Source organism: Lynx rufus, unplaced genomic scaffold (genome assembly GCF_022079265.1).
Source record: "Lynx rufus isolate CCGP_SWC_20201006 ecotype Redwood Valley unplaced genomic scaffold, mLynRuf1.p SCAF_26, whole genome shotgun sequence".
Taxonomy (NCBI): domain Eukaryota; kingdom Metazoa; phylum Chordata; class Mammalia; order Carnivora; family Felidae; genus Lynx; species Lynx rufus.
In genome coordinates this window covers 5,625,611-5,651,219 of record NW_025814841.1, presented here as the reverse complement: position 1 = coordinate 5,651,219, position 25,609 = coordinate 5,625,611, and the positions used below count along the sequence as shown (strand labels likewise).

General features: G+C 41.8%; 1 protein-coding gene and 1 pseudogene across 1 annotated transcript in view; both read left to right on the top strand.

Moving 5' to 3' along the window:
• GRHL2 (grainyhead like transcription factor 2) overlaps positions 1–25,609 on the top strand; it is a 118,442-nt gene that overhangs the window by 58,926 nt on the left and 33,907 nt on the right. Inside the window, exons 8-10 of the mRNA XM_047088957.1 lie at positions 17,278–17,436; positions 24,838–24,925; positions 25,394–25,533. Of these exons, the coding sequence (XP_046944913.1) occupies positions 17,278–17,436; positions 24,838–24,925; positions 25,394–25,533 (387 nt within the window). The remainder of the gene's footprint in view (positions 1–17,277; positions 17,437–24,837; positions 24,926–25,393; positions 25,534–25,609) is intronic.
• LOC124518961 (26S proteasome regulatory subunit 4-like) lies at positions 18,632–20,308 on the top strand (annotated as a pseudogene).

The following is a 25,609-nucleotide window of genomic DNA, read 5'->3' as shown; positions in this document are numbered from 1 at the left end:
CACATTGTGCTGGGATTATGACGTGGGAAGATCCAGGGCTCAGGGAAAGGCGACAGGGAAACCAATAACCCCACAACAGTGGGAGGGGTGAGAGGCAGGCCAACTATATAGGGAGCACAGGGATCAGGAAGACAGTGGGATCCTATCAGTGACAGTGTCTTGTCAGGGGCGCCTGGGTGGCTCAGTCCGTTAAGTGTCCGACTCTCGAGACTCTTGATTGCGGCTCCGGTCATGATCTCAAGGTTCGTGAGATTGACCCCTGCTCTGGGGTCTGCGCTGACATCACAGAGCCTGCTTGGGATTCTCTCTCTCCCTCTCTCTCTGCCCTTCTCCTGCTCACGCACACGTGTGCACACACACACACACACACACACACAGTCTCTCTCTCTCTCTCTCGAAATAAATAAATAAATATTAAAAAAAAAAAAGAAAGAAAGTTCCTTGTCAGTGTAAAGCAAGCTATAAATGTGAACTGTGATCATAGCCCCAGTTTTCATTATCAGGCGGTCTGTGATAATGAGTGCTAGTGGGTGAATGTGTCAGTAGGGACCTTTTGAAGAACATGCCTAATCAGAGGCGATGGCTTAAATGATGGAGGCTCTGCAGTGAACTAGCAAGGTAGGTAATTTGGGGTTGAGCTGGCCTTTCTTTTAGCCTAGTGCAGATGATATCACTCATTTCCCATAGGTAGGAGCTCACTTTTCTTCTTGAAATGTGTGTGGTTGTGCATGTGTGTTGTTATGGGCTGACAAGTTTAAGCTCACATAGACCTTGACAAAGGGCAGTGGAGGATATTTCATATTGCTTACTGTGGCAAAATGTTTGTTTAGTATATATATTTTAGTGACTATAACTTGGTTGTTGCCATTGTATGCAGTCTGGGTTGATCAAATAAGTAATAAAAAAAAATTAATAATTTCCCCCAAACTACTGGCAGAATTTTCAAAGAAAAACCGTAAAAGTTAAATTCACTTCATTCTTTAAAATATTACTGATTTTATAATAAGCGGATTGCAAAACAAAAAACAAAAAGCAAAGTTGTATGACTGTTGAGAAAATGGTTTCCATAAAGCAAGAAGTAAAAACATCCTTCCTACAGCAGAATTGTTTGTGATTTTCATGATGTGGACTTCTTAGGAGCCATTGACCTTGCCTTCAGGTTCCTATTTGTAACATCCACAGAGAAATTTTTTGTAGGTTATGAGGCCGGGGCCCCATTCAGTGTCCTACATTATTTTGGTTTATGTGGCCAGAGGACACAAAATTATGACCTCCAGCCTTTATGTGGGCCACAGAATTATATGTTGTGTTGTACCTCATGCATTTATGTACTCCTATTTCAAATTAAAAAAAAAAATTTGCCCACATTTCATAACCAGGAGATTATAATTATTATTTTTTTAAATCTAGACTTCTGGATTCTTTTGGATAATTAAAGATTCTGGCACCCATGAGTCTAAGCATTTGCAAGGCCACGAGTGGCTCTTAGGAGATACTGGCTGTTCTTTTTAGTAACATCCTTTTCTCTAGCCTTTTCCATTCTGGAACTTTCCCTGCCTGGTCGTTGGGGACATGTGAGTTCTTAATGCCTCAACCACACCCTCTCAAACTACTGAATATGCAGTTTACGTCTTCACTGGCTTTCAGTGTTGGGGAAGGTAGTGACACAGTGGAGGTTGCCAGCATTCCCGGGTGCCTTGGCCAGGCTTTGGCAGCCGGCCAGAGGTCGCCTTGTGTTAGCTCTGTTCAAGAGAGTTGCTGTGACCTTTTGAATGCCCACAGTGGTGGTAAATCTTGATCTTTGAATATGTTTAAAGAAAAATATCAGAAATTGGGGCGCCTGGCGGTGGGGGGGGGGCTCAGTCTGTTAACTGTCCCTACTTCAGCTCAGGTCATGATCTCACGGTTCATGAGTTTGAGCCCCGAGTCAGGCTCTGTGCCGACAGCTCGGAGCCTGGAGCCTGCTTCGGGTTCTGTATCTCCCTCTCTCTCTGCCCCTCCCCCCCCAAAATAAATAAACATTAAAAAATTTTTTAAAAATAAAAGAAAAACATCAGAAATCGCCTGGGTCCAAGTCTGAATACGTATCGACACGTTTGATAATACCACTTCATGGTTAAAAATGAGATTTCCTTTGTGAAAGACCAGCTTTAAAGACAACAATGTCAGAAGAGACATTACAAACATACTTTGAGTCACAGCAGCATCATTTGAGAAAACCATATGTCTTCCTACGATAACTATGTTAAAGAAGAGCTTTTATTTGGACGTTTAAGGTTCAGGGCGTTCATTAAAAAAAATAACGGCCTGGTATTTGGTAGTCTTAACACATATGCATAATCAAGACTCAATGATAAAAGTTTATGCGTTTTTCGAAAGCACAGTTCCTACTCTTTTCTTTTGTTGCTGTCCTGCCTTGCATTTCTAGTTCTCCTTTAGCACAAATAGAAGAATGGCAAGGATGTGAAACTCTAATCGTTTAATCTAACGATAGGAAAAAGTTGGGCCAGGGAAGGTGTTAAAACTATTAGTTAGAATGAGGCCTGGGGATTAGCTGCAGATTTTCGGTCTCAGTTGCAGCACGGTTCTGGCAGAACTGTCAGAGTTCTTCTACCCAGAACCGGTTTTGCTGGTTGTGCCACAGCGTCCCTCTGCGCAGTGACACAGGCAGCAGAAACAGTCTGCAACGGGACATTCTTTTCCCCTCAGGGTCTGTGCGGTCTGGAAGCTCATGTAACACGAACTGGTGTCCCTGGGTCCCTGGGAATGACTCGGTGATATCTGGGTGGGTGAGGTCCTGAGTGTCCACGCTGTCACAGACTGGAGATTGATGGGGGTCTGAGCACAGGGTGCCAGCACCGGAGTTCGGGCAGTCAGACACTCGTCCCGGCCCCGGAACGGCTGGCTTTGTGAATTGCCTCTCCCGAGCTTCGGTTTCCTCAGCTGGCAAATGGCAGGAAGAGGTGACAGAGAATTAAGGTCCAGTCCATGCGATTCTGTTGGGAAGGTCACAGTGCTTCATTCTCTCACGTGACTCCCGTTTCCAAGGTCCTTTCACTTTTTCTTTTTTTCCCTTAGCCAAACGCTGGTACCTACAAAGTAGATCTGTTGCTCGCTAATCCCCAAGATGAGGAATTCCCAGGCAAGACCCTATTGAATTATCGAAGAGCGGTGAGCTCAGATTCCTGGCACCGAGCACTGCCTTTCTTCAGGCGATGACATCACCCCCAGAGCCGAAGGGCAGCAAACCCTAATTACAGACTCCCCTTTCTCCCAGATTTCTAAAGAGATTCTTGAAACCGGGCCCCTTGTTTTTGTCCGGTGCCGTTTTCTCTGTTCACAGTGATTTCAAGAAACCGCGATGTGCTGCAAACGCCTGTCATGTGACCACAGAGAATTACGTGAGCATTAAGATGCTACTTGGTGCTCTGAGGAACAAGTTTCCTTTCTGTGTATTTTCTACCAGAACACCATAGCACTGTCTCCCCCATTTCTATGCTTCATTCTTTCTGTGGTGTATAAGCTAAGACGAAGGAGGCTTCTTTCCATGAAGCCTTTTTTAATCCCTCTGCATCCAAGCCTTTTGGAATGATCTTGATCCAGTAAAAATGTTCCTCCTCCCTTAACTACCAGCACTGCTAAATAACCAAGCAGTTAGATAAACCCACTACTACTCTGTCTCCCATCCCTGATTTTTAAAAGAACTTATTATAATTCAATAATAGGAAATTCTGTCACTCCTGGGTTACTCTTGGCTGCCTGTCACCTGTGCCTGTGTGCAGAAGCAGGGATCACCCTCCAGAGCAGTGCCTACCCCGTCCCTCCCCTTCTCTGTGCTGAGTTGCAGGAAGGGGCTCTGGGGGGTCGCTAGTCCAGCTTCTACTCTGCCATATCAGCAGTGAATGTTCTTCCTGCATTTGGGGGTTCAGGGAGGAACTTTCCGAAAGGAAGTTGTTGCAATTTTAGAAAGGGTCAAGGACACAGATAAGCCGTATGTTTTTATCCCTGTTAAACTTTTGTGCTGAAATTGGGGGTGGACAGGGCTGAGACCTGGTCAGGGTGGGGCAGGGAACAGAAGGGTGGTGAGACATTATAGATCATTTTCTTGTGTATCTCAATTCTGATTCCACTAAATATTGACTCCTACGTAGCAGGCACTGCAAGATTAGGCAAGTAGACAAGGTGGACTTTAAACATATATCCTCCAGAGTCCACGCTGTTAAACATCCCATGAGAGGGAAATCTGCATTTTTTTTTTTTTAGACCCAAGCATACTGTGATTTTTCTTCTCAAAGCAATTTATGGAGTACAGCTCCAGAGAAAAAGAAGACAAATGGTTGGCCCCATCTCCTTGAGTAAAGCAGTTCAATCAAGCCACCATGATTTTGTCACTCTGTCTCCTTACTGCCCACCAGCAAGATGGGTTCGCTGCTCCAACACAGTCTCTCTCTGTCCACGTCTTTGGTTGCCCTGGTACATTTTCTATTGATATTATACATATTATTGATTAGAATGAATATGGGAATGAGGACTGTTCAGCTGAGTGCGTGTGTGTATTAGCCTTACATTAGTGATCTCATTTGCACGATCACTAACTTTGTATTAATTAAAGATCGGTGCATGCTTTGTAATGTAACTCTGAGACATCCCAGTGTTTTCTTCACCACAGTGATATACATTTATACTCCTCACTTCTCTCCAGCTGCTCTCCTTGGTATCCCGAATTTCATTTTCATATTCATGTGCGTTATTTTTGTACACTTTTCTTTTACGCTTTTGTTTCTGTTGTGAACAGTGGTATAATGCTGTTATGAACCGTGAAGGCTATTCTTTTCTCTTTTTTGCAGTGCCATGCGGGAAGCACAACATGAAAAAAAATTCAAGGCAAGAGTGATGATTATCATTAGAGAAAATAAAGTTTACAGGAGGCACACAACGGTTTTTAGCTTTATGTTTGCAACTTGAGAATAATCCAATAAACGAAAGCCCACATTTACCGATCTAGTAAATTCAAAGTAAATATTTACACATAAGCAATATTCATTTTAGAGATATGTTCCTCTAACTTTGTGGTCCCTTTGGATGCTTTAAATGAGTTGGATTTGTGGAAGAGATTTCCATGTAATTTTTTAAATTGTAAGGAAATTCAGGGTGAGGGGGTACGTGTTGATATTTCTTCTGAGCCCTATTTTCCTTAATGTTTGTACCTTTTATTTATTGCATTTATATCTGATTTTGCTCTGATCCCAAGGAGATATTACATGAGAACTGAGACCCGGTTTGAGGGATAGAAACATGGATGTGCTGATAAGAGTCAGCTGGCTGGCCTGGAAAATCAAAATGGAAGTTGGGAATAAAAAGTGTCCTATATTTGTAAACCCATTCTTACAATAGAAAATGGAGGGGCGCCTGGGTGGTTCAGTTGGTTGAGCGTCTCACTCTTGGTTTCGGCTCAGGTCATGATCCCAGGGTTGTGGGATCGAGCCCTGCATTGGGCTCCGTGCTGAGTGTAGAGCCTGCTGACGATTCTCTCACTGTCTCCCTCTGCTTCTCCCCCAATCACACATGTGCACTCTCTCTCGCTTTCAAGATAAAAAAATAAAAGAAAATGGCGTTTGTTTAATGTCCCAGCATGGCCCTATAGCTGCCTTGGACTAAGGACACTTGATGTGGCCTGTGTCATGAATTCCTTCACGTTGTGAGATGTGAGGAGAGCTGTCGTGGAGGGTGACTTACTCTGTCCCCATGTACTCCAGGGTGCTTCCTTTTCTTGATGCACGGGTTAACCCTTTCTCTTCCCAGTGCTGTCTTTTCTAGGTACAGCTAGTGGTCGGTAAGCTAAGCTTAGCTTTTTGCTCCATCAGCTGCTAATGGATGGGAAAGACAGCTTTTCTGTCCTCATTATCTCAATTTTAGTAGCTTAACAGACAGGCTGGTGGAAACACCAGTGCTTTGATCAGGGCCTACGTAAAAATACTAAGTTGGCGAAAATGTAAGTGTTCTCACCGCCTTGTACATTGCAAATTATCCAGTCTCTTTTTGTGGGAAATAAGGTTATGCTAATTGAAAGACTGGCTTGAAATTCACCAAATCATGGTGCATCCGTTAAATCGTCCCAAATTTATTATATCTCTCATTCCTTTTCTTTCCTTTCCAATGCTTCTTTTTGGTCTAAAATAGTTCATCAGTTCTTATTGGGCCACCTCACAGCACTTAGAAAATTATAGTCTCTGTAGTCTTGACAAATCTCACCTTCTGATGGGATGTTTCTAAATGGACTGTGTTCTCTCTCTGCCACACTCCAGTGCTGGATCCCAAGGCAGAAGACAAGATAATGTAAATATTGGTTTTCAGGATGAAAAAAGAAGCCAAAGTACTGGCTAAGGATGGCCATACTCCTGATGCCCCATGGGCTCATGAGCTGGCTCATTACCCCAACCCCCAACCTCCTGCCAGCAGTCTGGGGAGCTCTCTTTCTGCTTATAAGACAGTCTGGGATGAGATGAGCTTGATAGCTATTGCTGAGTAAGAAAAAGTTACATCCCAATTTTTCGTCTAAGGAGGGCCCAGTTTTAAACAAGTCATCTTGTGGAAGGTTAGAGAACGTTATAAGGCATCTTTCATGGTCTCAAAGGTATAAGGCATCTTTCATGGTCTCAAAGGTAAAGAAAGGCTTGGGGGAGGCTTCGGGGTGGAGTCGTGAAAGGTCCAGATACACACTGCGAAGCAGGGCAAATGGCATTTTTATGTGTTTGCTGGGGCGTGGTGTGGGTGAAGGAAGTTTTAGAAGGGAAAGGTAAACATTTGCTGGAGTCTTTGGTATTGAACTTAAACAAAGCCATGCCTTTGTTCCAGTTTTATAAGGTAATGGTTGGTAGGAAAAGCTCTAAAGCTAGAGTTAATTCACATATAGAAGGAATAATCTGTGGAAGGCATCTCACTGAAGATATCAATGGCCTGATCTTTTGTTAGGTTGTGGAGTATCCATGGTTTCTGGACTGAATTCTGCTCAGGGCTCTGTAATTTCCATGCATGAATTACCGTATGTGTGCCGAGAATTAAATTACAGATTTGGATTTCATAGACCGATGGCGGTGCGTTGTGTATGTGTGTGCACGCGTGCGCTCTCATGCACACACATGCACCAAGGTTAATATTTATTCAATGATTACTACATACTGGGCACTCCGCCAGGTGCTTTGTGTATATTACGCAATATTCGTATCTTAAGTGGATAACACTTTTCATTTAAATAATGAAGACTTTGAAGCCCAGAGAAGTTAGCCAGCTTAATGAACATTGCACAGCTAACGCGGAGCAGAGCCAGAACTCCCACCTTGGGCTATGTAAAGCACGTGCTCTTTCAGCACTGCCGTTTTGTATTGAGGAGGATCGAGCAGGAACATATCCGACATTATTTCCGGCAAAGGGGCGGTCACTGCTTCGAAGCAGCTTGCCTCTTGCATATCATGCACTAGGCCAGGCAGTGGAAATTCACGGACAGATAAGCCAGGCAAAGTGTCTGCTCTCGGAGAACATTTTGGCCAGGCTGAGAAGTAAGACATAGCTGTAAATAAATGTAATATGAATGGAAGAGTGACAAAGATTCTTATGAAAATAGAGGTAAAGTGCCAGGAAAGGTCTGGGAAGGGAGAAAATTCTTTTTTAATTTAAAAATGCCCCCAACTTTTTCCTTAAAGAAGTTAGAGGGGTGCCCGGGTGGCTAGGTCGGTTAAACATCTGACTTCTGCTCGGGTCATGATCTCACAGTTAGTGAGTTCAGGCCCCACATCGGGCCCTGTACTGACTGACAGCTCAGAGCCTGGAGGCTGCTTCGGATTCTGTGTCTCCCTCTCCCTCTGCCCCTCCCCCGCTCATGTTCCGTCTGTCTCTCTCAGGGATGAATAAACGTTAGCAATTTTTAAAAAAAAAAATTACAAATGAAAAGTTGAAAGAATAATACAATTATCGCCACATACCCTTCACTGGGATTGACTCATTATTAATACTTTGCCAGATTTCTTTTATCTTTTCTCTCTCTCTCTCTGTCTCTCCCTCTGTCTGTCTGTCTGTCTGTCTCTCTCTCTCTCTCACACACACACACACACACACACTTATACTTCACTTCTAAATACTGTAGCATGTAGAGAGATCACCTTTCTGTGGGATCAGGGAAGACATGGGGAGGATTTGGCATCGGGCTGTGTCGTAAGGGTCAGTTGTAATGTAAGCACATGGAAGTTGGAAAGAGGAGCACGTCAGGTGGAAGAACAGGATGCTCGAAGGTGTGGCGTGGAGAGCACAAGAAGAGCAGGGAATTTGGGGCAGGAGAACTGTTAGGAGTTGTTTGTAAAGAGGGGAGGATAGAAGTCATGGGAAAGGATGAGACTCAGACTCACCCCACTGAGGCATGTTGGAGGAACCAGACAAGAATCTTAGGGGTGGTCAAGAAGGAGACTACAGAAGAAGGCAGAGAGGCAGGGGATGGAGCCGGGGAAGAAGGAAGAACTAACTGGCCAGTGAAGTCAGTGCAGTAGGTCGTGGTTTCCCAAAGCCTGGCCTTCCATGTGTGTCATCCACCTCAACTTGGGTTAGACGTGCAAGTACTTGGATCTCTCACCTCGGACCTACTGAATTGGAAACTCTGGGCATGGGGCCCTGTAATGCATATTTTACCCAGACCTCCTGGATGCCTACTAAATAGGAGAACCCTTGCTTATAAATGTGCTATTGAGTCCTCGAAGAAAGCAATTTCAGTCAAATTGTGAGGACAAAAGCCAGATTAAAAATAGTGACATGGGGAGCGCCTGGGTAGCTCAGTCAGTTAAGCGGCCGACTTCGGCTCAGGTCACGATCTCGCGGTCCGTGAGTTCGAGCCCCGCGTCGGGCTCTGTGCTGACAGCTCAGAGCCTGGAGCCTGTTTCAGATTCTGTGTCTCCCTCTTTCTGACCCTCCCCCATTCATGCTTTGTCTCTCTCTGTCTCAAAAATAAATGTTAAAAAAATAAAAAATAAAAATAGTGACATGGCCTTATATACTGTGAAAAATTTATATGTGCATGTGTGTACGAAATCCATGTTGAAAGACACACGTTGCATCCTCGTAAGATGAAAAGACTGCAAACAGCCCAATGGTAAAGAAATTATTACTCCTTATTTCACAGTTCTTTAAAAACGAAAAGGGCTATCTTCAAAATTTATTTAGTAAAGCAAGATGCATAACTATGTTTACTGTGGTACCATTTGTATAAAAAAGAATAATGATATGTATTGCATGGCATATTTCTAGAAGGATACACAAGAAATTATGAAAGATCCTCAAGAGACTGTTGGTTGTTTAGAGAACTATTCGGGGGGGGGGTGTTTTCAGTTAACTCTTTTGTGCCTTTTGAATTTTGTGCCATAGTATTACAAACTCAAAGCAAGTTTTAAGTATTAAACATGAGCCAAAAAGGATTCATATAACAACAAATGATCAGAAAGTTGAGTCACTGAATCTTTTCAGTCTGTATTTACATCCTTCCTCTGACCGGGAGCTCATTATTTATGAAACAGGCCACCCCACTGTGGTATAAGGTCCAAATTCTTCCTCATCCTGAGATGCTATTTCACAAGCTGTGTTCAGGTGAAGGGCAGTAAAGGTCCTGCCTGAGAGATTTCTCTCTTGCTCTCTCCCTGTCAAAGCTGTGACTCCACCCTTCTAGAAGTGTTGTGCAGAGAGTGATTTTCTGTTGTAAAAATCAGTTCACTTCAATTAAATATCTTTTTGCTCAAATTAATGTGAATCCTAACTAACCTGCCTTTGAATCATTTGGCGATAGCATCTCAAGATGCCTTGAGAGAGAATCGAGGGAGGAAGGAGGGCTTGAACTGGGGGACTGGAGGGGACACAAAGAACTAGCCTTGCAGGGGGAGCAGCTGGGGGTGGGGGGCAAAATGGGCGTGGCTTTGTTGGCTGTGCCATCAAGGTGAGGAAGGGCTTGGGGTCAGAGAAAGAAGCAACCATAGAGACCACGGTGATGAGGAAACTCCCTTAGATTTTCACAGCACTGTACAGTTTCAGACCTAATCTCATTTTATTTTTTTAAACATCTATTTATTTATTTTGAGAGCGAGAGAGAGAGAGTAGGAGCAAGCGAGCAGGGGAGGGGCAGAGAGAGAGAGGGAGAGAGAATCCCTGCTCTGACAGTGCAGTCCCCGACTCAGAGCTCGAAGTCACTCATAACTGTGAGATCATGATGAGCGCTGAAATTGAGCTGGATGCTTAACCAACTGAGCCACCCAGGCGCCCCAAACATAATCTCATTTTAAAGTGGCGCACTACTGAGGTAGAGATTGTTGTGCCTATTGAAAAATGAGGCAAGTGAGGCTTAGAAAGGGCAAACAATTAGTCCAAGGCCACAGTGCTGGGATTTGCATCAAGTACCTGACTCTGAACTTCCTGTACATTTTTTTCCCTCGCTGCGCTTTCCCCTCATTTGGCTTCCAGTTTCCAAGAAAGCTCTGTCTTTTTTCTTACATAGCTTCACTTTTGAGTCGTTCCTATTTAATCCTTGCTTCCGAGGCTCTTAGGCCCCCCACTCCACCTTTCTGCAGCCTCTGACGTTCACCTTCTCTTAATGTGGGAACACCTCCTCCATCTTGGAAGAACACCTCTGCGTGGCCGTGCTGTCTGCTACCTGCTTCCCCTATTCCTGTTCATCCCTCCTTCCCCCGCCACACTCCCCAGCTGAGAAGCCTTCTGTCTGTCTCCAAGTCTTGGCTCACCCCAGCGATCTAGCTTCCTGCCCTTCCCTCCATTAGTCGGGCCTCTCAAAGGGATACAGGACCTCTTTACGTCTGAATCTGGTGGCCTTTGCTCAGCCTTCACTCTCCTTGTCCCCTCTGTGACTTGAATGTTGAGTGCTACGGCTGGAGTTCTGTCTGTCTTGGCCCCGATAATACATAACTTGACCTCATTAGGTGTTCATGACTTGATCACAGTGACAGACACATCGTGGTTGGCCTCTTCCCTCACCAGGCGCCTTCCTTTGGGCTCCACCTTAACTTCCCCCTACACACCCTCCTCTCCCACAAGGCTTGCCTCGTTGCTCTTTTCAGAGTCAGCATGTATCTGTCTTCCAACTCGTGACACCTATACCAAATCTTCCCTGGCTGACTTGCCGATTTCTCTCCTTTTCATCAAGTCTTACAGAACTTATAGTCTGGGATAGTCAGTTTAGTATCTAATTATCTACATTTCACAATAGCAAAAACTGTAACATCTCTCTTCTTTCTTGAGGATAGAACTGTACCGAACACTCCCTTATTTCCCATAGCATACATAAATAGCATCATCCATGGCATACACACACACACACACACACACACACACACACACACACACGTATATTCATCCAGAGTATATAGTTGGTGCTCACTTTATGTTTGTTGATATGCAAGGAGGTAACAAATTTTGCGGATAAATCTGATCAGAGCAGCTCATTCTGCTGTATTATCTTGATGACTTAAGCTACTCAAAGCAATCTTGGCTCCTAAGAGGTTCGGCTAAAATGAAGGCAAGAGTATGGATAAAGAGGGAAATGTGTTTTTAGAAAGGTAATTTTCCCTTAATGCATTAGACAAATATTTGTTGAGTATTTATCATGGGACTGGCACTAGGATTAGAGTGACCTTGAGGCAGACAAGGGCCTCCTCTTATGGGCTTGCAACCCCGTGGAGCAGACAGGCAATTAGGCACTAAACAGAAAAACAATAAGATAAATCCAAACGATGTCAAGTACTATGAAGAAAATAGAGGAGCAGCGTTATAGAATTTGCTTCTGGTCCTGGGCTGAGGTGGGAAGAGGAGGAGGAAGATAACTCTAGACGGGGTGGTCAAGGCAGGTATTTGAAGAGTTGGCAATGGACTGAAATCTGAATGAGAAGGAGCTGGCAATGTGCGGGACAGTGTGTGGGGCAGCACTGGAGGTCGAGGGCACAACAAATAGCAAAGGCTGTCAACCGGGAACAAGCTTGGTTTGTTGAAATGGAAAACGTTGAGGACTAAAAGAATATGGAAAACTATGGTAGACTCTGTGAATAAACCTAATGTGTATGTGTGTATATGCAGACATACCCAGAGTATCTGTAGGAGAAAATAAAGAATTATATTATGAGATTTTAAGTAATTCCCTAAAAGTGCTACATGAATGGAAGTGTCAGAAAATCTAAATTTCTTAGGTTCTCAAGAAAATCACAAATTCTCTCATTTTTTAAAAATGTTTATTTATTTTTGAGAGAGAGAGAGAGAGAGAGAGACAGAGACAGAGACAGTGTGAGAGCAGGGGAGGGGCAGAGAGAGAGGGAGACATAGAATCTGAAGCAGGCTTCAGGCTCCAAGCTGTCAGCACAGAGCCTAACTCGGGGCTCCAACCCATGAACCATGAGATCATGACCTGAACTGAAGTCAGATGCTTAACCAACTGAGCCACCCAGGTGCCCTTATCTCATCATTCTTGAATCCCACCATGTAGCATAATACCAGGCACAGACAGAAGACACATGATAAATATTTGATAAATTAATGCCTGAAGGCAATGAATGAATGAATGCCTAAGACCGAGAGGTTATGTATTCATATTGTCTACTTTTAGGCTGTCTTTCTGTCTTAATTTGGCATTGCCTCTGCACCCAAATACCATCATATAAAACAGAAGAAAAATGCTGATATTTAAGAAGACCACCCATATGGTCTTTAAAAATTCTAAGAACCAAGAGGAAAACAGAGTGGGGAGATTGGCAAGAGCACACTTATGTATTTATATATTGTTTGTGTTTCAGAGGGAGAATGCTGATTTCTTGTTGTACGCTATGTGGCTCTAATCTGGAGGCTAATGCTTCTGCAATTTCTTGGAAAAGAGCTCTTCACGTCCCAAAATAAGGAAATAAGTAGCTGTCTTCATCTTTAATCAGAAGAATCTTAAAATGCAAAATACATTGTTTAAAGAGGAAAAGATAAATGTTTTCCATCCAATCATCGACATTATGATTTTTTAAATCCCAACTTGCGGGGCGCCTGGGTGGCTCAGTCAGTTAAGCCTCCGACTTCAGCTCAGGTCATGATCTCGCGGTCCATGGGTTCGAGCCCCGCGTCGGGCTCTGTGCTGACAGCTCAGAGTCTGGAGCCTGTTTCAGATTCTGTGTTTCCCTCTCTCTCTGACCCTCCCCTGTTCATGCTCTGTCTCTCTCTGTCTCAAAAATAAAAATAAATTTTAAAAAAAATTTTTAAAAAATCCCAACTTGCTTTGTAAATCAAAGATAGACCCATTTATTTTAAAAGCAAGCTCTTGAAAAAATCTTAGGAGTTAATAATCAAGTTAATGTGGTAATTCTAAACCTCATTGATTTGTATTTATTTTGATAAATGTTACTATATGCTTAGTGCACAACTGAGAGTTATATTCTGGGCAAAGTCACTTGTCTTTTGTAGGAACTACAAACTGGAAATTGTAATTCACATGTAAGAAAAAAAGGGTTTATTAAGAAATGTCAATTGTCATGAGACTGCCTCTGTTTCTGGAAAGGTCTTGGTATATTTAGAACCAATCTTTCTATCTGAATCAATTTTTGAACCAGTGACAAAATTATAATACTATCTATTATCTGCCTAGATACACTTGATTTAATTATTATTTTTCTAAAAAATAAATTACGTACTGTCAGAATTACAGGAATATTAATAGCTGAGGTTTTGAAAGCATTATATGAACGTATATAATATTCATAATTATTGGGTGACATACCCAATTGTTCATGGCATTTGTATGCTCTTTACACAACCAGGGATCCTACTGGAGTGAAAAAGAATTTTCTGTGCTTGACATTTGGATGAACGTTTGGTGGGGAGAAAGCATACCTTTTCCCTAAGTTTCTGTAGCACGCATTTGCAAACAGTACTTTGTAGATAAACTTCCAAGAAAATGGCTTTCACGTTTGCCGGCCGTGCGTGGAGCTGGGACATGTTTGGGTTTGCAAGATGAAACAAATAAATGCTTATCAGTTCTCAAGCCAGGGTTTTAGTTAATGTCCTTCCATCCCTTCCCATCCCCGCCAGTCCCCAACTGCAGTTAAAGTTCAACCATTTAGGTTTTAAGTGCAGCACAGTGAGACTATGATTGCTACCATGGGGCACTGAAACTGTGCTTTACTATTGGGTTCAGGCAGCCAGGCAAGAGGAGAGCGGTGCCAACACTATTATAAAATCCCTGTTAGGATAGTTTTGGGAGCTGCCAGCTCAATGTAGTAGAGAAGGCAGAGTCTCGTGTCGTTTAGTTTGTATAGGATCAGGAGGCCATGCATCAAAAAGAGCCCATTGGACCTTTACTAAGAATCTCTCCCATTAAAAGGACCTAGTCTAAGTGTGTCCAGGTACAGTCTCGTGTGTTGTAGCTCATCTGACCTTTAAAGATCTTCTCTACCGGGTGGCTGACCGCTACAGCTCCACCAGGGAGGATTTAGTCTATTTATCGTAGTATATTGCCAGCGGATCTGTCCTACTCAAGCGGTCCTTGTAAATATACACATGCCATCAGCCCAGCTCTCTTAGTTGGGACTTGGAGCTGACAAAGGCCACAATTATCATTGCATCCTGCCTGTCTGAGTGCGGTGCACTGTGTGTGATGTATGGGTTAATTCACTGACCCAAGTGTGAACCCTAATACCTTAAGAAATATACATCAGAACACTTTTCTCTTTTGGATTCTGTAGTACTAGGAAGGTTTTATGAGGGAGTAGAAAAGAACCAGTCTATACTGAGGCCCCCCTGTGAGTTATAGTCACTACAGAAAGATTTCTGTATGAAATCCATGGTCAAAAATACGGACAATGGCATAATTCCCCAGAGTGGTCATTGATTTGCTGATAGAAAGCTGTGTTTTATACATTCTGGCCAAGATAAGCCTATTGTCAGTAATAACAATAACAGTAGAAGAAGTCAAGTGTTCCCAGGAAAGTATACTTTTATTTGTTGGTTTGACCTAAAGATCAGCATTTGACGACGTTGTTGTAGTCTTTAGAGCTCCATCATGTTGCTTCTCTCTCCCCATCTGGCCTCTGACTTCCGTGATTACAGGACTACAATTGGTGCATCTGTCCTAGTCCCTAGTACAGTCTCAGGAACATAGTAGGTATTTAAAAATATTTGTGGCACACATCAATGTTCTCTGCAGTTAGGGCATCTCCAGGAGCAGCAGACAGCATTTGCTGTCTACTTTTACCCTGAGAGTTCAGGAGGAGAGACAGGCCTGGTGTAGTCTTTCTCAGTGGTCTTTATCACTCAGTTCCCCTGAATCACTTGACATTTGAATTTTGAGTCCTTTTTCTCTACCATTACTAAATAATGATAGTCCATAGTCTCATCCCAGTGTCTGTGCGGGCTTTGCTTCACACATGTCCTCCAGGTTCAGTGCCGTGTTCTGTGTTCTCATGACCTCTGTACTTGACCACCCTGTGTTGGTTATTACTGGATTACTCCTCTGTCCTCCCCTTGGACCGTTCACTACATGAGGCAGGGGTCTGGCTTTGTTCTCTGCCCTCAATGTCTAATGTTGTATTTGACTTACAGTGGGCTTGTGTTGATGTTTATAGGATGAATAATAAGAATGAATGAATGAATGAATGAATGAATGAAAGAAAGATATCCATGGTTACATCATCTCTAGGCACTTGTTTTCATATGATGGCTGGAAAAGTGAGGGTCTGTGGCACAGTGCACAAGGTTGTTGTAATTAGCATGTCACTAAGACATTTCATCTTAGCCTTATTGTTGATGTGGTACGTTATTGATGTGTTTCTCGTGACCAACTAAGAGGCTCAGAAACAAAATTAAAAAATGATCTTTGTATCGATATAGCACTAAAAATGAGATATCTGCTTGTATAAATTACCAAAAACCTACAGGTAATAGAGCTTAAAATGAATTAGATCAATCCTGGTAGTAAAATCAAAGATTTGAATGGCCTTTAAAATGCAGTTCATGCCAGCGGCTCTTTGCTTTTGCAGGACTGTTCTTTTTGATGTTGCTGTGACACAAAAGGTCAAGGGTTTGAGAGTGAATGAAAATTTCAGTGGGACCAAATAAAACATGGGTCACATAATGCATCTATGCAATTGTTTTCAGAATATTTAATAATTTACATTTTCATCCTTCAGGGAAGGATTTTAAAAATAATTTTAAGAAAAAAGTTGAAAACCAAAGACAGTAAGTGACTTGTCTGAGGTCTCTTAGCTGGTTAATGTTGGAGCTAGAACTAAAACTTTGGGCTTTTGGGGGGAGCCTGACTGGCTCAGTCTGTGGGGCCTGCGACTCTGGATCTCGGGGTCATGTGTTTGATCCCCACATTGGGTGTAGAAATTACTAAAAAAAATTAAATAAACTTGGGCCGCCTGGGTGGCTCACTCGGTTGAGCGTCCAACTTGGCTCAGGTCATGATCTCGCGGTTGACGAGTTCGAGCCCCACATTGGGCTCTGTGCTGACAGCTCAGAGCCTGGAGCCTGCTTCCGATTCTGTGTTTTTCCCTCTCTCTCTGCCTCTCCCCCGCTCATGCTGTCTCTCTCTGTCTGAAAAATAAAGATAAACATTAAAAAAAATTTTTTTAATTAAATAAACTTAAATAAAACTTAGGGGGTTTTTCTACAGATAAACTTATTGATGGATTCATCACATGTTTATTGAATGCCTGTTCTCCACCACACTCTACATTAGGTACGACTAATAGCAAAATAGTAAGAAATGGTCTCCAATCTCAAAATTAATAGTCAAGGAGGAAAAACAGATATATAAACAAATAACTATTTCAATGCAGTAGTGTGCAGGGGGAAATGTTCCCTACTTTTGTTTTTGGTTCTGTTTTATCCCACAGGTCAGAGATTTGAGAAAGTGATGTAATATTAGAAGTGACAGCTTTAATATGTTGAAGAGATAGTGGTTTACACATCTGATTTATGCATGTTTGAAAAATAGGTAAAACTTTGCTGATAGGCCTAAAGGAAAGCATCAATTGTCTATTTCAAGATTTAATAGGAAAGCAACAATTTTTATATATTTAAATTATAAATTACGATATATATAATGTTTCATGTGCTCAGCATGTTCTTATTTCAGCGTATCCAAATGTTCTTCACTTGTCCTTATAAGATTGTGTAGTGTTGTGATTCCAAGTCTTAGGCTTATGCATTTTTTAATAGATCCTTTTTATGGTGACTTGTGACCTTTTCCTTTCTTTGTCCCACCCTCAGATTTTCATCACTGTGAATTGCCTGAGTACAGATTTCTCGTCCCAGAAAGGGGTGAAAGGACTTCCTTTGATGATTCAGATTGATACATACAGTTATAATAATCGTAGCAATAAGCCCATTCATAGAGCTTACTGCCAGATCAAGGTCTTCTGCGACAAAGTGAGTAAAGATCATAAAGGTATCTTTGTTATTAGATACTACTTTTAATGACGTTTCCCCCTTGTTACCTTCTCTTGTCTGATGGTGTCAAGTTAATTACCTTATCACACTGGGAGTTGTAATCTGTCATTTTCAATTCCTGTTAGATATCTAGGGAGTCATCAGTCAACTCTATTCTTTTATTAGTCAATCAGTTTCACCACTAATTTAATGACTGATTGATACTGCAATGTACTATCAGTCTAATTCACTTAGATAACTGAAATAATAGATTAATAGTTTTTATTGGGTATAAGCCTGTCCCAGAGCATATCAGTATAAGCTGTATTCTTTTATGGGTTAAATGGGGTCTCATTTAGAGCTTTTTGGAATAGAAATGGCATCTATAAAATAAGCTTATTAGTAAACATGCACTCAGGAGGAGATACAGTTTTTTTAATCACTCTGAATCCCACTATAAGAGATACAACAATTAGAATAGCAAAGCTTAAAACCCTATGATTATGTGACATGAGATCCTTACAAATCCCAAATATGAGTGGGAATAAGCAACAACAGTTTTGAGACCTGGATGGTATCATCATCATGAGGGAAAACAGTGGGGCTACTTGATAACCAAAGAACAGGTAACCTACAAAATTGCCCTCAGGTACTCACTAGAGAGTGAAGTGTGCCATCTGAGGACTGTATGTGAAACTGGGGTGGGAGGGTACAGATTCTGTAGACTCCAATTTGCTATTGCTGTTGGGTGCAAAGGGATGGAACATTGAAGTGTTTGGGGCTCTATGAACTCCAGAAAGTTATAAATTTAAGTTCCCTTCTAGGGCAAAACTCTGCACTAGAAGAAAAAGCTGCTAGGAGTAGAATCCAAGTTGAATTGGACTCCTCCCACTCCCCCCCCCCAAAAAAAAGGTATAAAGTAAAGAGAAATTCCAAATAAAAAGGGTGAAGAGAAAGGATATGGAGTAGACAATCTCAGGAAATACAAGACTGTTTTGTGTTTTTTTTTTTTTTTTTTTATCACTTTGTGAACACATCTGAAGAGAGAGCATGAGAGCCATGAACCTAGCAGAACTATCCAGGTCCATTCATTTCACTTAAAAATGACCATCAGGAAAGAAAAACAGTTGAATCCCAATGGGTATCTCATGAAAATAGAGAGTGAGATCACACTGACTTCCCTGTGGACCTACCCATGAAACAGGTGAAACCTATAGCTTAATGTTCCAAAATGAGCTAAATGCAATTAAGAAACACACAGAAGTCATGAAGACCCACATAAATCACATACAAAACTCAGGCATGACATGTCTTGAGAATAGAGTGATTTGAAAAGAGTTGTGATAGAATGCAGAAATAAACAATTAAAATATTTCAGAAGTAAAGACTACACTAGAAGCAAAACAAGAGTGAATAAATATACCAGGGGATGCCTTAGGAGAAATATGCAAGTTGGAAAGAGCAAAATTTTAAAAATCAAAAGAAAAAAAAGAGAGATGAGAAAGAAAATAATAGATGTAAGAGAGTGGTAAAGAAGATCCAACATACATACAATAGGCGTCTTTGAGGTAGAAAACTAAAACAATGGAACAGGGTTTCAGCGGCAGAAGCAAGATGGGTGAAAGAGTGGTGGTCGTGGCCCTGGAGGTGGTAAAGAAGGATGACAAGGACCAGAAAATGAAATACGAACCTCCTGTGCCAACTAGAGTGGGGAAAAAGAAGAAAAGAAAGGGACCTGGTGCTGCCAGCAAGCTGCCACTGGTGACCCGTCACACTCAGTGCCGGTTAAAATTACCGAAGTTAGAATCAAAGACTCTCTTCTTGTGGAGGAAGACTTCATTAGAAATCAGGAACAAATGAAGACTTTAGAAGAAAAGCAAGAGGAGGAAAGATCAAAGGTGGATGATCTGAGGGGGACCCCAATGTTGGTAGGAATGTTGGAAGAGATCATTGATGACAGTCATGCCATCGTGTCTACATCTGTGGGCTCAGAACACTACGTCAACATTCTTTCCGTTATAGACAAGGATCTGCTGGAACCAGGCTGCTCAGTCTTGCTCAGCCACAAGGTGCATGCTGTCATAGGGGTGCTCATCGATGACACGGATCCCTTGGTCACAGTGATGAAGGTAGAAAAGGCTCCCCAGGAAACCTATGCTGATATTGGGGGGGGGCGGGTTGGACAACCAAATCCAGGAAATTAAGGAATCTGTGGAGCTTCCTCTCGCTCATCCTGAATATTATGAAGAGATGGGTATAAAGCCCTCAAAGGGGGTCATTCTCTACGGTCCACCTGGCACAAGTAAAACCTTATTAGCCAAAGCAGTAGCAAACCAAACCTCAGCCACTTTCTTAAGAGTGGTTGGCTCTGAACTTATTCAGAAATACCTAGGTGATGGGCCCAAACTGATGCCACTGGAACAAAAACATATGACTCAAATTCCGGTGGTGAGAGAGAAATTCAAAGAACAACGTTGGGACTGTTGGACCAGTTGGATGGATTTGATTCCAGGGGTGATGTGAAAGTGATCATGGCCACAAATTGAATAGAGACTTTTGATCCAGCACTTATCAGACCAGGCCGCATTGACAGGAAAATTGAGATCCCCCTGCCCGATGAAAAGACTAAACAGCGCATCTTTCAGATCCACACAAGCAGCATGACACCGGCCAATGATGTAACTCTGGATGACTTAATCATGGCTAAAGATGACCTCTCTGGGGCTGACATCAAGGCAGTCGTCTGTACAAAAGCTGGTCTGATGGCCTTGAGAGAACGTAGAATGAAAGTAACAAACGAAGACCTCAAAAGTCTAAAGAAAATGTTCTTTATAAAAACCAAAAAGGCACCCCTGAGGGGTTCTATCTGTAGCTACCACATTGGCCTTCAAGGAAATGGTGGGGAGTGTCCCAGCTCCGAGGAGGGATGAGGCTGGGGAAGTTGCCCAGAGGGACCCATGTTCCAGTTGCCTTCATCCGTTGGCCACGTGCAGTGCTCTGCCCCCAATAAAGCAGGCTCCTTCTCAATAAATAAATAAGTAAACAAACAAACAAACAAACAAATAAATTAATTAAAAGACAGTTGAACTAAATCAATGCCAAAGATGATAAATTGGGAAAACTTAAAATATAAACTATATGTATAAATAAATCTATGTATATTTAAACAGCCTACCAGCACATACTTGGGAAAACTGACATAGGAAATCAACACCAAATTGTTAACTTATTAGACTTTAAAAATATTCTTGGGGCATATAAGTAGAATAGAATAGAATAGAATAGAATAGAATAGAATAGAATAGAATAATTAAAAAGTCACTATAAGGAAACCTTTGTCATCAAACTTTTCAATACCACTCTCAGGGACATTTAGGTAGCCTCCCCAGTAGAAGGGCCAGTAAGTCAATAGACACAGTTGTATAAATGAGAAAACAGTGGGTCAGCGGCACAGGTAACTTGTCTAAGTCACACAGCGAAAAAGTAGAGAGCTGGATGCAAATCCGGCCTGACTGCAAACCCATATTCCTTGAACTGATAAACAACCATATGCATAAAAAGCCAAAATGACAACTGAGGATTCAAAGCCTCAACAAAGAGCCAAGGTAGCCTGTTAAAAACAAAAGAGAACAAAGAAAAATCAGTACATATCTTTAATTCAGCATATTGAACATGGAAAAAGCATTTCCAAACGATGTGCAACAGGGAATTTTTTTAAAGTACAAGTGGGATAGCATTTTTTTTTAACGTTTATTTATTTTTGGGACAGAGAGAGACAGAGCATGAACGGGGGAGGGGCAGAGAGAGAGGGAGACACAGAATCGGAAACAGGCTCCAGGCTCTGAGCCATCAGCCCAGAGCCTGACGCGGGGCTCGAACTCACGGACCGCGAGATCGTGACCTGGCTGAAGTCGGACGCTTAACCGACTGCGCCACCCAGGCGCCCCTAAGTGGGATAGCATTTAAATAATTTGAATTCCCTCACTGTATTCCAGATATTTCAAGGGAGATTGTAGAATTCCCCTCTCTGGGAATCTCCTTAGAGGTGAGGAGTAAGGTTAGGGACAAGGAGAAAGGAAGGGAAGGAGTAGAGACACTGGGCAGTCCAATTACCCTTACATTAGAGCTGGAATTGACAGTGGGAAAGAGAGGCCTCAAGGGATGCTCATATAGTTAGTTTTGTCAACAGTGTCGATATGATAAATACTAAAACTCAAAACAAAAGAAAAATGAAGGATGAATAGTGTTGTTCACCCATGTCCTAGGACTCTAAGAAACTAGTGATATAAAGAGTTTCCAGGGGTAGTTTTTAGCTTACTTCTTCTGTTGTTAAGGATAAGGAAGAAATCTCAAGCAGAACGCATTAACCTTACCTGCTGGTAATTTTTGTAATAAGCTAGATATAAAATCTTCTGTAATTTGGCATATATGCAGCTCTAATTTCAAAACCCAGGCAAAACTTACTCCTGGGAGATTGAAAAGAGAAAAAGTTTAATTTTTCCACTTTTCAAATGGGTGCGCGAATGCAAATGATTCATTTGAATTATCCTCTAAAGCAAAAGAGCTAAGAGCTATTCCATTTTAAAATATAAGATTCCCAATCACAGTTGAGAACCCTAAACAGATGTAATTCTGCACTATTTATAGTTCTCCGGTTTGATTTATGATTAACACACCTGTGAGATACAAATAAAGACCTTTTCTAATTTATTTTCGATATTATGATACTTCTTTGAAATGCATATGTTTATGCATTAAAAAATTCAGGATCTGTCTATATATCTACCTAAATCAATACCTATGTCTCTGTCTTTATATCTGTATTTAATTACTTCCATTATCTTTGCTGAAAAACAAGAATTGTATTACTGTAAACAGTAACTATGCATTGTGTAAAACTTGAGAAATGAAGCCATGCTTTTTTTTTTAAGATTTTTTTTCTCTTTATTAATTTTTGTTTGGAAAGATCTTGGAAGTGACAATTGTTGAAGATGATGAAAAGCTAAAGATGCCCCTGCAAACTATCTTGGTACCTTGGCCAACTTTCAATCTGTTAAGGACACATTCTTAAAATAAATTCAGGGGAAACAATTTAAGTGTCAAATAAAACAAGGATAGCCATCACCCCTCAAGAAGTGGCCACAGTGATCACAAAATAATCAGGAAATCTTCAGGCATATTTTTCAAATCTGACACTCCAAAGTGAGCATTTAGGCAGGGGAAGTTATTTTCAAATGATAAATTTGGTCTTTATAGAAAATTGTACTGTTCTGGAAGTAGACTTTTTGCACTTTGATAAGAGTGGAAAGAATGTCTTAGAAACTTCGGTCACAGATAATCAAAGGATGGAAAGGAATTCATGGAAGGTCATGTTCAAGGAAGCTTTCTTCGTCTTAATTAAATGTATCTAAGCTTTTCTGGGTCATTGTGAAGTCAAAGATTGATTTTAGAAATGGGAACTAGAAATGTTTGGATACCATCAGACTTGTTATTTTATCATGCCAATATCTGGGCGTTCTGGGCAGGAAATTTCTTACATTGACATGGCAGCAAGACTGGGCTCTGTGGGGAGCCACTCTTATGTTTTATGTTAATCCATTTGGTTTGGCACATCAAAGAATGCCTGTAAAATAATAAGCAGGTGACTCTATTTCTTAAAAATTGACATTGAACATATATAAGTCTTGAAACAGATTAATTCCAGACCGTTTTCTCATAGTAATAGTACCAAATAAAGCACTAATTTAGAAATACAGCTGCCTGACCAACCTTGGGGTCTATCTTCAGTGAGTTGTAATTTATATAAAATTTCACATTTTAATTTATGTTAACTACTATATTGTACATAACTCCAAGTACATAGAAAAATGTCTGATATGAACCTAACAAAAAATGAATAATGGGAGACTTTTGCTTATGTTTCACACCAGTTTTGACAAGGTGAGGTCCGTACATTTAACACTTCATTATCTACATATAAAAACTGTACAAAACCTTAATATATCTTGAAGAAACTTCCAAAGGATATATTTCTATATTTTATTTCCCTTTTGATGTGAATTTCCATGATGTATAATTATCCATGACAATTCAAAACTTAAAAGTGAAGCACTATAAAACAGTTACTCCCTTTTGGTAATGAGAAGTTTTTTGGCATAAAAACATATTTAAAATATCTGGTTAAAAAGGGATGCCTGGGTGGCACAGTCGGTTAAGTGTCCCACTTCGACTCAGGTCATGATCTCACGATTCATGAGTTCAAGCCCCACATCGGGCTCTGTGCTGACAGCGTGGAGCCTGGAGCCTGGTTTGGATTCTGTGTCTCCCTTTCTCTCTGCCCCCTCCCTCCTTGAGCTCTTTCTCTCTCTCTCAAAAATAAATAAACATAAAAAAGATTTAAAAAATACCTGGTTAAATTATTATATCTGTCCAGAATCTATGTAAAGCTCTTAGAACTCATTTGGCACAGAGTAAGTTCTATGAAGAATGGAGAGAGGAAGAAAAAGAAAACTGTTGGAGCATCTGTATTTGGAAGAGTGAGAAGAAGAAAATGAGTTGGCAAAGCTGACAAAGAAGAGTGACGAATAAGAATAATAAGAATAAGAATAAGAATAAGAATAAGAATAAGAATAAGAATAAGAATAAGAATAAGAATAATCAGGGAATCCTTGAAGGCCAAGAAGGAAAGAGCCGTAAGGTGATGGTCAACTGGTTAAGCAGGGTGGGATCTGGTAAGAGAAGCCAATGAAAAAGTCAGATTACCAGGAACAGAGGAGCCCCAAGGAGGTGAATAGACCAAACTTTTTTCTTTTTGGTTGAATGAGCACCATCCCCAAGCACTTCTGCACACATTAAAACAAAAACCAAAATCACACTCGTATGTGCAAAATGATCTTACACTTAGTTACCTTAGCCCTCCCCTCATTTCCATTACTGTAATGATTTTTAAAAGTTCCATGACAATGGCCAAAGGGGAAGTTTTCTAGGGAATTCACACTCAACTTTAATGCTCTCCCTGTGCCTAGGAACCATATTGATAGGGCAACGCTTTATCTTAATGACATTTTATTATAATCACTAAAGTTACCTAACTCCCCTCCCTGGGATAGGAACCTGAGTCTGGTCGTTCTGTGTGGATTCAAAATTGAAGTTGTATAGATAGACAGGATTTCAAAAAAGGGGGCAATCTGGAAGAAGTGGGATCACTCAGAGGTGAAAATGTACTACAGACTGAGGATCTGTCTCCGCCTTCAGAACCGAGTCCTGACCTCGCCAGAGGAACGGAAACGGGGCTGCCTGCTCTCCCTTCACCCTCGTTTTGTGTCTTATCCTAGAGGTTTGTATGCTGACAGTATTCTTGCATGCTCTGATAACATGCCTGGCATTGTTTTTCCCTGTCAGGGAGCAGAAAGGAAAATCCGAGACGAAGAGAGGAAGCAGAACAGGAAGAAGGGGAAAGGCCAGCCCTCCCAAACCCAGTGCAACAACTGTGAGTGTTGCTGAGGGGGGTGGGCTCCAGCCAGGCCAGGTCCACTAGGGGAACAGGTGGAAGGAAGGGGGTGGTGGGCAAAACTGTGGGTATGTGAGGGGTGGCTTGCTTTTCCCTAGCCATAAAGACTGGGTGAATTTTCTCTGGGAGAAGCAAATGGAATCACATGATCACAGATTGTTTGTGTTGGGAAGGACTTTGTAATATCGTGGAGACCAACATCCTCCTCCTCCAGACAAGGAATCTAGGGTGCAGAGAGGGACAGGAGGGCCCAAGAGGTGCGAGCCACCTCACGAGTGCTTACCCGAAGTTCACGCTCTTTCCGTTAGTTTGGCAGTAGGAGAGGGGAAGATGGTAAAGAGTGTTCACCTCTCTGGCTTTTGGGAAGCTTCAAATGAGAAAACCGAGAACTCAGACTAGGGCTCATAGCTAAGAGTTCTTAGTCACGTGTAACCCTCTCACGTCCAGCCTCTGATGGGAAGTTGGCGGCAATACCTTTACAGAAGAAGAGCGACATCACCTACTTCAAAACAATGCCTGATCTGCACTCGCAACCGGTCCTCTTCATACCCGACGTTCACTTTGCAAACCTGCAGAGGACAGGACAGGTAGGACCTATCTGCTAATATCCACCTGCCATCCATCCGCGGGGCCGGTGGAGCCTCGAGGCAGAATCACATCAGG